At 37.6% G+C, this 15543-nt stretch overlaps 1 protein-coding gene across 1 annotated transcript in view; it reads left to right on the top strand.

The window, feature by feature from the left end:
* The window catches only part of ADAM10 (ADAM metallopeptidase domain 10), a 130938-nt gene that overhangs the window by 106843 nt on the left and 8552 nt on the right, over positions 1 to 15543 (top strand). The window contains exon 15 of the mRNA XM_004421628.2: positions 14773 to 14899. Within this exon, the coding sequence (XP_004421685.1) occupies positions 14773 to 14899 (127 nt within the window). The remainder of the gene's footprint in view (positions 1 to 14772; positions 14900 to 15543) is intronic.

The raw sequence follows: 15543 nt of genomic DNA, 5'->3' as shown, positions 1-15543 counted from the left end.
CAGATTTTCTACATCTTTTGTGTTAGGTTTGCCATTGTAGAAAACCATCTTTGACCTTGATTTTTTTCGAATCTATCATTGTATTTCCCCCTCCCTTTTAAAATAATTGCCTATTATTTGTGACTTTTTAAATTTCTTCAGATTTATCAGTTTGTCTTTTTATTATTATTTTGACAAGAATTAACTATTTCTCATTTTTTAATTAATTTCTGCTCTCATATTTTGCTGTAATTTTATGAACCTCAGTATTGAGTATCTGGAATTCTTTTTTTTGTGTGTGTGTGTGTGAAGATGATCAGCCCTGAGCTAACATCCATGCCAGTCGTCCTCTTTTTTTGCTGAGGAAGACTGGCCCTGGGCTAACATCCGTGCCCATCTTCCTCCGCTTTATATGGGACACTGCCACAGCATGGTCTGACAAGCAGTGCATCAGTGTGTGCCTGGGATCCAAACTCCGGTCGCCAGCAGTGGAGTACGCACACTTAACCGCTACGCCACAGGGCCGGCCCTGAGTATCTGGAATTCTTTATGAAAGATTTAGAGCAGTGTTTCCCAAGTGCTTCATAGAACACTAGATCATGGGTTTGGTGGTCAAGTGAATCTAGAAAACATTGCATAATATAGTCTCCTCTTGGAGATTTGTGAGAATATTGTGAGAAGTCCTGCAATAGAAAATCTTTTTAACTTCATTTTTGAAACATACCTGACCCTGGAAACCTTTATTCATGTAAGGCTTATTAAACCCTAAACATTCTTAGAAGTCACTTAGGGGAACATTGATTAAGAGCAGTAGTTTTCATTCGTGCTTGTACATGAGAATCACTTTAGGGTTTAGACTAATTAATTCCTAATCTTTTAGGATGGGGCTTAAGTATCTGGGTCATTTAAAAGTTCCCCCAGCTATTTCTTTCTTTCTTTTTTTTTTTTTTTTTAATTATTTCCCTCCCAAAGCCCCAGTAGATAGTTGTATGTCATAGCTGCACATCCTTCTAGTTGCTGTATGTGGGACGCGGCCTCAGCATGGCCGGAGAAGCGGTGTGTTGGTGCACGCCCGAGATCCGAACCCGGGCCGCCAGCAGTGGAGCGTGCGCACTTAACTGCTAAGCCACGGGGCCGGCCCTTTTTTCTTTTTTTTTTTTTAATTATCCCCAGCTATTTCTGATGAGAAATAATTGCGAACCAGTTATTCATCTAGAACAAGGGTTGGCAAACTATGGCTCACGAGCCAAATCCAGCTCACTGCCTATTTTTGTATGGCTCACAATCAAAGAATGGTTTCACATTTTTAAGTAGTTGAAAAAAATCAAAAGGTATTATCCAAATAATATTCTTTTGAAAGATATATGAGATTCAGATTTCAGTGTCCATAAATAATGATTTATTGGAACATGGCCACACCCATTTGGTTACATATTGTCTATGGCTGCGTTTGCACTTTAAGTAGTTGCAGCAGGGACTGTACGGCCCCACAAAGCCTAAAATGTTTATTTGGCCTTTTATAGGAAATGTTTGCCAACCCCTGATCTAGAGCAATGGATCTCAAAGCGTAGTCTCCAGACCAGCAGCATCAGCATCACCTGGGAACTTGATAGAAATGCAAATTATTAGGCCCTACTCTGGACCCACTGAGTCAGTAGGTGATAGTGCATGCTAAAATTTGGGAACCATTTTTATTAGTGTCTGCAATGTAATGATTTCCTTTTTAAAAGACTTGTAACAGAAATTTTTACTTTGTCATCCTGATATATTGAAAATGGAAGGTGGTTGTGGACCTCCAGTGTCCTTCATTGCCATAGTAGAACAGGCCATATAGATAGCACTTATGAAACTTTAACAACAAAGATGGAATATTGTCACAGGGCTTAGCATTTTGTAAGGATTCAGTATTTATTTGCTAGATGAATGGAGCAGATTTCTTAAATGGCACAGTTTATATGGAAAAGAAGAAAAATTGTGCATAACAACTTTGAAGCTGTCATATTTTCAGGTTTCCCTCAGTGTTGTTTTATCCTGCTTGCCCAGGCTGAGCTTAAAGTAACTAAAAGATTAGTAGCCAGTTGCTTTCTGCTTAGCAGATTGGTGTGAGGGGTGGCGCATGCAGTGTTGAAAGACAGAAGAATATTTAGTCAAAATCCGGACTGTAGTATATTCTGAAGGATAAAAAGGAAGGTTTCTGCCCCAGTAGGAGGGCATCGTCAGTATCATGAGGAGGAACTGTGGGCCCCACATGGTCTTGTGACCCACAGGAAGTCTAAAGTGCATTTGCCAAGAGTGAGAGTTGTTAAATGCTGGAACAGTCACTGAAAGGATTACGTGGTTGACTTTTTCTGGAGATCTTTAAAAAAGGTAAAGATTATCTTACAGATAGTCTGAAGAGACTTGAGTGCATGTCTTGCCCCTTCTTCCTCACAGTTTTTTTTTTTTTTTTAAATAATTTTATTTATTTATTTATTTTCCCCCCAAAGCCCCAGTAGATAGTTGTATGTCATAGCTGCACATCCCTCTAGTTGCTGTATGTGGGACACGGCCTCAGCATGGCCGGAGAAGCGGTACGTCGGTGCGCGCCCGGGATCCGAACCCGGGCCGCCAGCAGTGGAGCGCGTGCACTTTACCGCTAAGCCACGGGGCCGGCCCCTCACAGTTTTTTTGAGTGATACCTGTTTTATCATTTTGTTATCCTATAGGTCCTTTTTGTTCATTTAGATTATTAAATAAAAAACTATTGTAATTAGTACATATAAATTAGACTGGTAAATTTTGACCTTTTATGTTTCCTCCTCTTTTCTGCTTTGTGTTCTTTTGGCCATATAAATGACTGTATTAAACAACATCTGTCTGTTTCTTAGGTAGAATTATTTTCTCAGACTTGATTTGGTGCTTGTTAATTTCCGGGCTGTTTTTTAAACTTTTGGATGTCTTCTCTTTGTCTCTTAGGTTTCACTTAACACTCTTGTATCTATGAAAGACAAGAGGTTGGCGCATAATTTACGCTCATTAAATGTTTATTGAATGAATGATAGCTCTCATTTCTTTCAGACTCTAACAAGTGGACAAATTGTGATCTTTTGAGATGAAACACATATTTTGCATTTATTAGCCTGGTTGGTATTCTTCCCCTTGATTTTATAGTATATAGAAAAGAGAAAATATGTGATTTAGCATTTAACCCACTCTCTAATTCTTTTTTTTTTAATTTTTTAAATTTATTTTTTCCCCCAAAGCCCCAGTAGATAGTTGTATGTCATAGCTGCATTTCCTTCTAGTTGCTGTATGTGGGACGCGGCATGGCCAGAGAAGCAGTGTGTTGGTGTGCGCCCGGGATCCGAACCCGGGCCGCCAGCAGCGGAGCGCACGCACTTAACCGCTAAGCCACGGCCCCGGCCCCTCTAATTCTCTTTTAAAGAGAGTATTAAAAACATCCCCTCTACCAAAGGTGGCCATATTTACCAGCACTCTCAAATATACCATTGTTTTGTTTAGTTTTTCTTGCTATCTTCTATCCACTGCGATATTCTGTTTTCCCAGACACTAAACTCTGAAAAACTACTATTATTATCACTAAAATATCTCAGGCGTTGGGCTTTTGAGATATGTAGTTACCTGGAAAAATTTGGAGGAAGGCCAGGAACACTGCTAGAAGGAATTTGAAGTTCTCAAGGACCCGGGTCCGCATTTTAGTAAATGTCTATTGATCTGAACTGGGACTAGGTTCTTTTGACTTTTGTTTTCTACAAAGTTTTAACCATTATTAAATCCAGCCTTTCTCTCTCCAATCTGCTTCTCTTACTGCCCTACTACTTGCATCTCTATTTAAGAGATGTATAGGCACTGAAATACTAGTATTAGAGGTATCAAAACCACAGTTTTTTGTGTCCTGTCTCTGTTGTAAGAGCCTTGTCACATCATTTGTATTTATGAGCAATCTAGAAGTAATAAATGAGCTGTTAGAAGTGTTTGAAAAAGTTAATAGTGTTTGGAATAATGACTCATCTATAATAAGTAGTCCAACAGGAACGTTTTTGTAGGCAAGGTATTGAGTTTGTAAGGATATGAATTCAGGGAGCTCATAGTTCAGTTTGGAGTAGAGAAGATAAGCACATAGAAACATATTTTCAGTTCTGCATGGTGTTTTCATAGAAAATAGGGGAACCTATTTGAGGAAGGCCTCTTTAAGGAGGTAATGCCAAAGCTAAGTTCTCAAGTAACAGTAGAAGTATAGGGTACAGATGGATGTTTTATGCAGAGGGAGCACCTGAAATATGAATTTTTTTAAATAAAAATTTTTTTTGTACTTTTTTCCTTTATTTTTTTGGTGAGGAAGATTAGCCCTGAGCTAACATCTGTACCAGTCTTCCTCTATTTTGTATGTGGGATGCCTCCACAGCCTCTGGCTGACAAGTGGTGTAGGTCTGTGCCCAGGATCCAAACCCAAGAACCTGAGCTGCTAGAGCGGAGTACACGGAACTTTATAACCACTCGGCCATGGGGCTGGCCCCTACTTTTTTCCTTTTGAAAAGTGTGATTATCCTTTTTTTTTCTGTAATTGACAAAGTAATACATTGGCAAATAAGTCTTCTTTTTACTCTGGAGCCCAGTCTTCTCAAGATGAGTTGCTTGTGTATTTTTCAGAAATTGTCTCTACCTTTACAAGAATATATGTTTTTTAAAAAATAAGTGGAATCATGTATTTACTTTGCTGCACTTCATTGTGTGCTTAAGTTTTTTTTTTTCTCTCTCATGCTTAATGATCTACCTGGGAGATCTTTGGTGGGAAGCTTTTTTTTTTTTTTCTTGTGAGGAAGATCAGCCCTGAACTAACATCTGTTGCCAATCCTCCTCCTTTTTTTCTCTTTTTCTCCCTAAAGCCCCAGTAGATAGTTGTATGTCATAGTTGCACATCCTGCTAGTTGCTGTATGTGGGATGCTGCCTGCATGGCTAGAAAAGTGGTACGTTGGTGTGCGCCTGGGATCCGAACCCGGGCCCCCAGTAGTGGAGCACGCGCACTTAACGCTAAGCCATGGGGCTGGCCCCAAGTGGGAAGCTTTTGAAGAAGGGTTTTACATAGAGTAGTGACACAGTCGGTTCCATATTTTAGGTAGTTATAACATTGATGACCATGGGGAAGATGGTTTTGAGGAGGGAAGACTGGAAGGAAGGAAATGTATTAGAGAATATAACGAACATTAGGAATTGAAGTGCATCTCCTGTAACAGAACTAGTCCATCAGCCTGAAAGTAGCAGGAAGACCCTTGACCTTTTGTGCTTGTGGATTGGATCACATTGGAGGTGCTACTGCCTCCCCAGAGGGTATTTGGAAATGTACAGTAGTTGTCAGAGGAACTGAGGGGCTCTACTGGCATTTGATGGATAAGGGCCAGGGATGCTAAACTTTCTGCATGGCTCATAATGGTCCTGTACCATAATGCGGGCATGTCTACATTAAGTAAGAAACACTAATCTGCATCCTAATCACTGGTGTGCTTGTTTAAAATGCAGTGGGTTAAGGGGGCTGGCCCCGTGGCTTAGCAGTTAAGTGTGTGTGCTCCGCTACTGGCGGCCAGGGTTCGGATCCCGGGCGCGCACCGATGCACTGCTTGTTGGGCCATGCTGAGGCCGCGTCCCACATACAGCAACTAGAAGGATGTGCAACTCTGACATACAACTATCTACTGGGGCTTTGGGGAGAAAGAGGGAAAAAAGCAGGAAGATTGGCAATAGATGTTAGCTCAGGGCCAGTCTCCCTCAGCAAAAAAGAGGAGACTTGGCATGGATGTTAGCTCAGGGCTGATCTTCTTCACACACACACACAAAAATGCAGTGCCTTAGGCCTTCTTCTAGAACAACTGAATTAGAATTTGTAGAGTTGTGGTCTGAGAATCTATGTTTTAATAAGTATACCAGATAATTCTTAGATCTACTCAGAGTGGGAACCATTCCTTTATCACGTGAGTGCTGATTATTTGAGCAGCTCTTCTCAGTCATAGGACTCTCTACAGTCAGTCAGATACTCTCAGCTTCCCCCAAAACTCTCAGACACGTAGTAGCATGGAGAGAGAACTGAAGAGCTAGTGTTGAATGGTATCCATTTAGGTATAGTTTCCCAAATTAACGTGCTATGTGTGGGTATAGAACAGGATTCACAAACTATGGCCCATGGGTCAAATCTGGTCTGCTCCTTGTTTTTGTAAATAATGTTTTTCTGGAATACAGCCACACTCATTTGTTTGCATGTTATCTATGGCTGCTTTTTTACACTACCACGGCAGAAATGAGTAGTTGTGACAGAGACCATATGGCCTGAAAAGCCTAAAATATTTATTGTTTGGCCCTTTATAGAAAAAGTTTGCTGACCCCTGGTAGGGACCAGTAGTTCTCAGTCTTGGCTGCATAATGGAATCATCTGGGCAGCTTTAATAAAATTACTGATGTCAGGATCCCACCTCCACCCCATTTGTGTCTGAGTTTGGTCTGGGTGTCTGAGTTTTAAAAGCATTCCAGGTGATTCTTTTTTTTTTTTTTTTAAAGATTTTATTTATTTTATTTTTTCCCCCCAAAGCCACAGTGGATAGTTGTATGTCATAGCTGCACATCCTTCTAGTTGCTGTATGCGGGACTCGGCCTCAGGATGAACGGAGAAGTGGTGCCTCGATGCGCACCCGGGATCCGAACCCGGGCCCCCAGCATCGCAGCGCGCGCACTTAACCACCAAGCCACAGGGCCGGCCCTCCAGGTGATTCTAATGTGCAGCAAAGGTTGAGAACTACTGGTATAGAGCAAGAAGCACACTTAACAGCAGTACAGACTGGTGATTTTGGTTCTTCATGTGTTTTACTAGGTCAGAGTGTTGGAAATCCAGATGGTGGAGGTAGAAGAAGGTCCTCCTTTATTAAGTGCCATATTTAAAAGGCCTCTGGATGCTAGGAACAGGACAGAAGCTGTGCATATAATTCGTCATGTGACAGTAGGCAGAAACGAAAAAAGAAATAAACCAGCACTTGAGTTGACAGACTGAGGACAGGCCTATACCCTGCCTTTTGATACATAGCGGATCTATTATTTGAGGATGAATAAAACAGAAAAAAACAACAGGAGACTATTGAAAATTTATATAGCAAGGGAAAGAGAATATTATCCTAAAACCTCACAGGAAGAGCAGTGCTCTGAAAATTATTTTCTATAGAAACCAAAAGAAAATTGTAGACAACTATCTGGCAATCCCGGTAGGATATAAGTGGCTTCTGAAAAATAGATTGTAAACTTGTGGTTTCCAAGCCAGTTTCAGCTCTGTAAACTTGTCTTGTATGGTCTTCCTATTGTTTTCAGAAATTTTGAATGAGTTGCCAGCATTTAAAATAGATTTCACATAAAAATTCAGATTTGTGATGTAATGAAGCCTCCATAAAAACCCACAAGGACAGGGTTCGAAGGGCTTCCGGGTTGGTGAACACGTGGAGATGTGGGGAGAGTGGTGCGTCTGAAGAGGGCATGGAAGCTCTGCGCCCTTTCCCCATACCTTGCCCTGTGCATCTCTTCCATCTGGCTGTTCCTGAGTTAGAAATCCAGGTACAGGAGGCACAGAGAGCCCCAAACAAGATAAACCCAAAGAGGCCCACACCAAGACACATCATAATCAAAATGTCCAGAATTAAAGATAAAGAGAGAATCCTAAAAGCCGCAAGAGAATGTCAAGTTACAAAGGAAACCCCATAAGGCTATCAGCTGACTTCTCAGCAGAAACCTTACAGGCTAGAAGAGAATGGCACGATATATTTAAAGTGCTAAAAGGAAAAAACTTACAGCCAAGAATACTCTACCCGGCAAGGTTATCGTTCAAAATGGAAGGAGAGATCAAAATTTTCCCAGATAAGCAAAAATTAAAGGAGTTTGTCACCAAGAAACCAGTGTTACAAGAAATGTTAAAGGGACTGATTTAAGGGGAAAAGAGAAGACCACAAATAGGAAAAATTATCTATTTCCACGATTAGAACGTAATGGATACAAATGAACAAAAAAGAGGTTAGATATGATATCAGAAACATAAAAGGAGGGAGGAGGGTAGTTAAAGAGTACAGCTTTCAGACAGAGGTCAAACTAAAGTGACCATCAATTCTGTATAGAAGAAGTAAGGAACAGAGAAGGACTACTTAAACACTGAGGAAAAAAAAAAAAAAAAGTTAAAAAATGGCAGTAAGTAAATACTTATCAATAGCTACTTTAAACGTCAATGGACTAAATGCCCCAATTAAAAGGCATAGGGTGGCTGACTGGATAAAAAAACAAGACCCATATATATGCTGCATACAAGAGACACACTACAGACCTAAAGACACTCACAAACTGAAAGTGAAGGGATGGAAAAAGATACTCCACGCAAATGGCAATGAAAAGAAAGCTGGGGTAGCAGTACTCATATCAGACAAAATAGACTTTAAAACAAAAACTGTAAAAAGAGACAAAGAAGGGCATTACATAATGATCAAGGGAACAATCCAACAAGAGGATATAACACTTGTAAATATCTACGCACCCAATGTAGGTGCACCTAAATATATAAAGCAATTATTAACAGACATAAAAACAGAAATAGACAGTAACACAATAATAGTAGGGGACTTTAACACTCCACTTACACCAACAGATAGATCATCCAAACAGAAGACCAATAAGGAAACATTGGCCTTAAACGACACCTTAGAACAGATGGACCTAGTAGATATATACAGAGCATTCCATCCAAAAACCGAAGAATACACGTTCTTTTCAAATGCACATGGAACATTCTCCAAGATTGATCACATATTAGGCCACAAAACAAGTCTCCATAAATTTAAGAAGATTGAAATAATACCAAGCATCTTTTCTGACCACAACGGTATGAAACTAGAAATCAACTATAGGAAGAAAATCAGAAAAGCCACAAATACATGGAGATTAAACAAAATGCTACTGAACAACGACTGGGTTAACGAAGAAATCAAAGAAGAAATCAAAAAATACCTGGAGACAAATGAAAATGAAAATACGACATGCCAGAATTTATGGGATACAGCAAAAGCGGTTCTAAGAGGGAAGTTTATAGCGATACAGGCCTATCTCAACAAACAAGAAAAATCTCAAATAAACAATCTAAAAATGCACCTAAAGGAACTGGAAAAAGAAGAACAAACAAAGCCCAAAATCAGTAGAAGAAGGGAAATAATAAAAATCAGAGCAGAAATAAATGAAATAGAGACCAAAAACAATAGAAAAATTAATAAAACCAAGAGCTGGTTCTTTGAAAAGATCAACAAAATAGACAAACCTTTAGCTAGACTCACCAAGAAAAAAAGAGAGAAGGCACAAATAAGTAAAATCAGAAATGAAAGAGGAGAGGTTACAACAGACACCTCAGAAATACAAAAGATTATAAGAGAATACTATGAAAAACTATATGCCAACCAATTCGACAATCTGGAAGAAATGGATAAATTCTTAGAATCATACAACCTTCCAAAACTGGATCAAGAAGAAGTGGAGAATTTGAATAGACCAATCACCAGTAAGGAGATCGAAACAGTAATCAAAAACCTGCCCAAAAATAAAAGTCCAGGACCAGACGGCTTCCCTGGTGAATTCTACCAAACATTCAAAGAAGACTTAATACCTATCCTTCTCAAACTCTTCCAAAAATTGAGGAGGGGGAAGCTCCTAACTCATTCTACGAAGCTGACATTACCCTGATACCAAAACCAGACAAGGACAACACAAAAAAGAAAATTACAGGCCAATATCACTGATGAACATCGATGCGAAAATCCTCAACAAAATACTAGCAAATCGCATACAACAATACGTTAAAAGATTATACACCATGATCAAGTGGGATTTATTCCAGGGATGCAGGGATGGTTTAACATTCGCAAATCAATCAACGTAATACACCACATTAATAAAATGAAGAACAAAAATCACATGATCATCTCAATAGATGCAGAGAAAGCATTTGACAAGATCCAGCATCCATTTATGATAAAAACTCTGAATAAAATGGGTATAGAAGGAAAGTACCTCAACATAATAAAGACCATATATGAGAAACCCACAGCTAATATCATCCTCAATGGTGAAAAACTGAAAGCTATCCCTCTAAGAACAGGAACCAGACAAGGATGCCCACTGTCACCACTCCTATTTAACATAGTATTGGAAGTCCTAGCCAGAGCAATCAGGCAAGAGAAAGAAATAAAAGGGATCCAAATTGGAAAGGAAGAAGTGAAACTGTCACTATTTGCAGATGACATGATTTTATATATAGAAAACCCTAAAGAATCCACCAGAAAACTTTTAGAAGTAATAAACGAATATGGTAAAGTTGCAGGATACAAAATCAACATACAAAAATCAGTTGCATTTCTGTACACTAACAACGAAGTAGCAGAAAGAGAAATTAAGAATACCATCCCATTTACAATTGCAACAAAAAGAATAAAATACCTAGGAATAAATTTAACCAAAGAGGTGAAAGATCTGTACACCGAAAACTATAAAACATTTCTGAAAGAAATTGAAGAAGACACAAAGAAATGGAAAGATATTCCATGCTCTTGGATTGGAAGAATTAACATAGTTAAGATGTCCATACTTCCTAAAGCCATCTATAGATTCAATGCAATCCCTATCAAAGTTCCAACAACATTTTTCACAGAAATAGAACAAAGAATCCTAAAATTCATATGGAACAACAAAAGACCCCGAATAGCTAAAGGAATCCCAAGAAAAAAGAACAAGCTGGAGGGTATCACACTCCGATATCAAAATATACTACAAAGCTATAGTAACCAAAACAGCATGGTACTGGCACAAAAACAGACACACAGATCAATGGAATAGAATCGAAAGCCCAGAAATAAACCCACACATCTATGGACAGCTAATCTTTGACAAAGGAGCCAAGAACATACAATGGGGAAAAGAAAGTCTCTTCAACAAATGGTGTTGGGAAAACTGGATAGCCATATGCAAAAAAATGAAAGTAGATCCTTACCTTACACCATACACAAAAATTAACTCCAAATGGATTAAAGACTTGAATGTAAGACCTGAAACTGTGAAAGTTCTAGAAGAAAACATAGGCAGTACGCTCTTCGACATCAGTCTTAGCAACATCTTTTCTAACACCACATCTGACCGGGCAAGAGAAACAATAGAAAAAATAAACAAATGGGACTACATCAAACTAAAAAGCTTCTGCACAGCAAAGGAAACCATCAACAAAACGAAAAGACAACCTAACAATTGGGAGAAGATATTTGCAAACCATACATCTGATAAGGGCTTAATCTCCAAAATATATAAAGAACTCATGCATCTCAACAACAAAAAAACTACCAACCCAATTAAAAAATGGGCAAAAGACCTGAACAGACATTTCTCCAAAGAAGATATACAGATGGCCAACAGACACATGAAAAGATGTTCAAAATCACTAACTATCAGGGAAATGCAAATCAAAATTACAATGAGATATCACCTCACGCCTGTCAGAATGGCTATAATTAACAAGACAGGAAACAACATGTGTTGGAGAGGATGTGGAGAGAAGGGAACTCTCATACACTGCTGGTGGGAGTGCAAACTGGTGCAGCCACTATGGAAAACAGTATGGAGATTCCTCAAAAAATCAACGATAGAACTACCATATGATCCAGCTATTCCACTGTTGGGTATTTATCCAAAGAACTTGAAAACACCAATTTGCAAAGGTACATGCACCCCTGTGTTCATTGCAGCCTTATTCACAATAGCCAAGACTTGGAAGCAACCTAAGTGCCCATCAAGGGACGAATGGATAAAGAAGCTGTGGTATATATACACAATGGAATACTACTCAGCCATAAGAAACGACGAAATCCAGCCATTTGTGACAACATGGATGGACATTGAGGGTATAATGCAAAGTGAAATAAGTCAGAGGGAGAAGGCCAAATACCGTATGATTTCCTTCATTAGGTGGTAGATAATAACAACAATGAACAAACACATAGGGACGGAGATTGGATTGGTGGTTGCCGGGGGGGGGGGGGGGGGGGTGGAGGGTGAAAGGGATAATTCGGTACATGTGTGTGGTGATGGGTTGTAATTAGTATTTTGGTGGTGAACATGATGTGGTCCATGCAGAGGTGGGGGTACAATGATGTACACCTGAAATTTTTGCAATGTTATAAACCAATGTTACTGCAATAAAAAAAAAAAAAAAAACTAAATCATATTAATAGATTATACGTTGAATGGATTATAACACAGACACTACCTAAATAAATGAAGGGCAATTCTAAATTACAAAATAAAAATAGAATTAAAGTAAAGTAAAAAATAAATTTTAAAAATTGTGTGTAAAAAAAAAAAAAAATTCAGATTTGTAACTTCTCTTGACAAATCAAATCTTTCAGCAGTAAGGCTGAATTGCATTACACCTTGCCCTGTCCCTTCTTGAATAGTTCATTCCTAAAGCTGTTAGCGGAGCTATAGTGGCACAGAGCAGGGTGTTGGAGCCTGACTAGAGTGGGCAGGCTATGGAATGGAGAAGACCAGTATGGGTTGTTAGAGCCCAAGCAGGGTGAGGAGGGTGCCTGCATAGGAGGGACAGTTCTAAAAGGAACCAAGGCTCTTTGGAGAAATGGCTGATTCCAGGGCTGGGACAGGGAAAGAACAAGATGAACCTAGAGCTTTCTTGTGGCAGAAAGTAAAGTGCTCAAAGAATGGTAAGGACGTGTCCAAAAGACACAATAATGATAGTAACAGATTATAATCCATTGAGTAAAATAGGAAACCATGAGGGAATTAAAAGTTTGGTGAAGAACAAGATAGTTATATAATTTCAAATTATGTCTCTACAAAATACTCATTGACTACAAAAGAGAAGAATATCTTTATAGTAAAGTTTGGCGGATAACACCTTAATCAAGTGATCAAGTTAAACGTCATCGGTAAGAAGATCAAAGTCATGAGTCACCTATAGGGTGCAATGAGAACAACACAGCATCACTTTTGTGATAGTCTTGCCAAAGATGTATAACCTGAATCTAAGCATAAAGAAAAATCCGAGAAACCCAAATTGAAGGACGTTCCAATACAAAATAACTGGCCTGTAATCTTAAAAAGTGTCAAAGTTATATAAGCCAAGGAAAGACTGTGGAACTTTTTCAGGTTGCAGGAGGCTAAAGAAACACGGCAGCTAAATGCAACACATAATTCTGAATTGGATGGTATTGAGACAAATGGCAAAACTTGAATGGGGTCTGAGGATTAAATGAGAGTAATGTGTTGGTGCTAATTCTCTGATTTTGATGATTGTGTTGTGGTTATCTAGGAAAACAACCTTATGTTGTAGGACCTATATGCTAAAGTGTTCTGGTGTAATAGCATCATGCTAGCCACTTACTCTCAGATGGTTCTAGATTTTAAAAACTTCTTTGTACTATATGTACAACTTTTCTATAAATTTGAGATTCTTTCAAAATTAAATTTAAAAATGTGTGTAGGAAAGGCTTTATGTACACATGGAAAAAGTGACTTGAGGTATTTTGCCACAATATGCATTTTTGTTTTAGTTTTTATTACTTTAATTACATTGTTGCTACTGGAAAAAGAAAACAGTATAGAAGTAGTAGGCTGTTTGTTATAAGACCTCAGATCATAGAAACTCTTAAATGGGAGTTTTATTGGCAATAATTAGCAATAACTGTGTATGTATTATAACAATCGGTGTTAAGACAATGTGAAGGTTCATAGTTTTAAAGTTGTAACTATTTTGTATGATATTTGTTAGTAAATGCTATCTTAAAACAAAATTTGAATATTTTGAGTTGTAAAATAGAATTAGAATTTATTAAGAATGGAAACAGTAATGTATGTGTAAATAAGATTATACCAATAATTTTTGGAAGTTTTTTGTTTGGCTAATTGATTTGTTTAATATGGTTTAAGTTAGAAGTGAAATTTTTAGTTCATTCTTAGACTGCATAAATTTTGCCTGCTTCTAAAATGTGTATATCCTTCTACTTTTCATATCAAAAAAGACCGTTAACATTTAAATAAATGAGTATATATGTAATAGATATTATGATATATGTATATATATAAAATATAATGAAAACTAAGATGTATATAAAAATAATTTTATAATGATAGTCTGGGTCTCAAATTTCAAATGAAATAGTGTAACAGGAAAAAAGGCCTCAAAGAAGATAGAATTTCAGTTTCAACTTTGATGAGAAAAATATATAGGTTAAAGTGTATTTTTAAAATCTATCCAGTAGTAGAATTTAAAGCAAGTAATATACCTTCTAAGTCATGGGAGAGTAAAAAAGCAAACAAAACATAGTATATAAGAGTAACAGGCAAAAAAAAAAGGAAATATTCAAACCAAAAAATATTTAATAACGTGGGAAAATACAATATAAACTATATGCAGGATGACCCCAGTTTTGCATGTTTGTTTATCTGTGTATATGACAGTTATGTATAGAAAAGAGACTGAAAGGAAATAAGATTGAGTGGTTTCCTCTAGGAAGTGAAATTATGGGTGATTTTTGTTTTCTCCTTTATACTTTTTTTTTATATTTAAAGAAATTAATATATATGTGTTTATATGTGATATCTATACAACTCCCAACCAACAAATGTTCCTTAAAAATTAAAATGTCATATATTCTATTCTATATTTTATATAGTATGAAATATTCTAAAGTATTTTATAGTTTTTTTCAGTAGAAAAATCTTTTTATTTCTAGGCTAATTGGTGGGCAGTGTTACTTATGGGAATTGCCCTGATCATGTTAATGGCTGGATTTATTAAGATATGCAGTGTTCATACTCCAAGTAGTAATCCAAAGTTGCCTCCTCCTAAACCTCTTCCAGGTAAGACAATTTGAGCAAGGTATATATTTTTATAACTCAGAACCGTTCAGCAGGTAGAATTGAATTATTAATGAGTCTTTAGTAACTAATTTTCTAGGACTCTCTTCTTGAGAATGGGATTTCTGGATGAATTATTTAGTTGATTTTTTTAAGTCTGTTTGTTATCTATCCAATCTAGATAATGGCTGTCAATTTAATGCTAATCTATCCTGAGTATCTAAAAATATTTATACCTAGACATTTTTATTTTTACTTAGTACCTGTTTTCTTGTTTTTTTTTTTCATGTTGTAAAACCTTTCTTTTTGTTTTTATTATGATACTCAGGCTACTTGTAAGTGATTGGTCTTTCTATTCTAATAGCTATGCTTCTGTTGTTGTTTTTAATTGTTAGTGCTCTTGAAATATTTTCTGGTGCATAAGCTCATTTTCCCTAGGGATGATGCTTATGGGGGAAGAGATTCTTAGGATAAAGGCTTCAGTCACAAAATAACCGTTTTTATTCTCCGTCTCTGAAAACAGCTCCAAAGGTTTGATCTCTGCCCTTTGCCTCTCAGGGAGACACAGCATTGAAAGGAGGCCTCCTTAGATTAGCTCCAGGGATTTGGAGAGGGAAAGGGAAGGAAGCAATGGCTCCAGATGATTT

Source organism: Ceratotherium simum, chromosome 3 (assembly GCF_057802395.1).
Source record: "Ceratotherium simum simum isolate JZ-2026a chromosome 3, ASM5780239v1, whole genome shotgun sequence".
Taxonomy (NCBI): domain Eukaryota; kingdom Metazoa; phylum Chordata; class Mammalia; order Perissodactyla; family Rhinocerotidae; genus Ceratotherium; species Ceratotherium simum.
The sequence above is the reverse complement of the archived record's forward strand: the minus strand, read 5'-3'. Positions and strand labels throughout refer to the sequence as shown.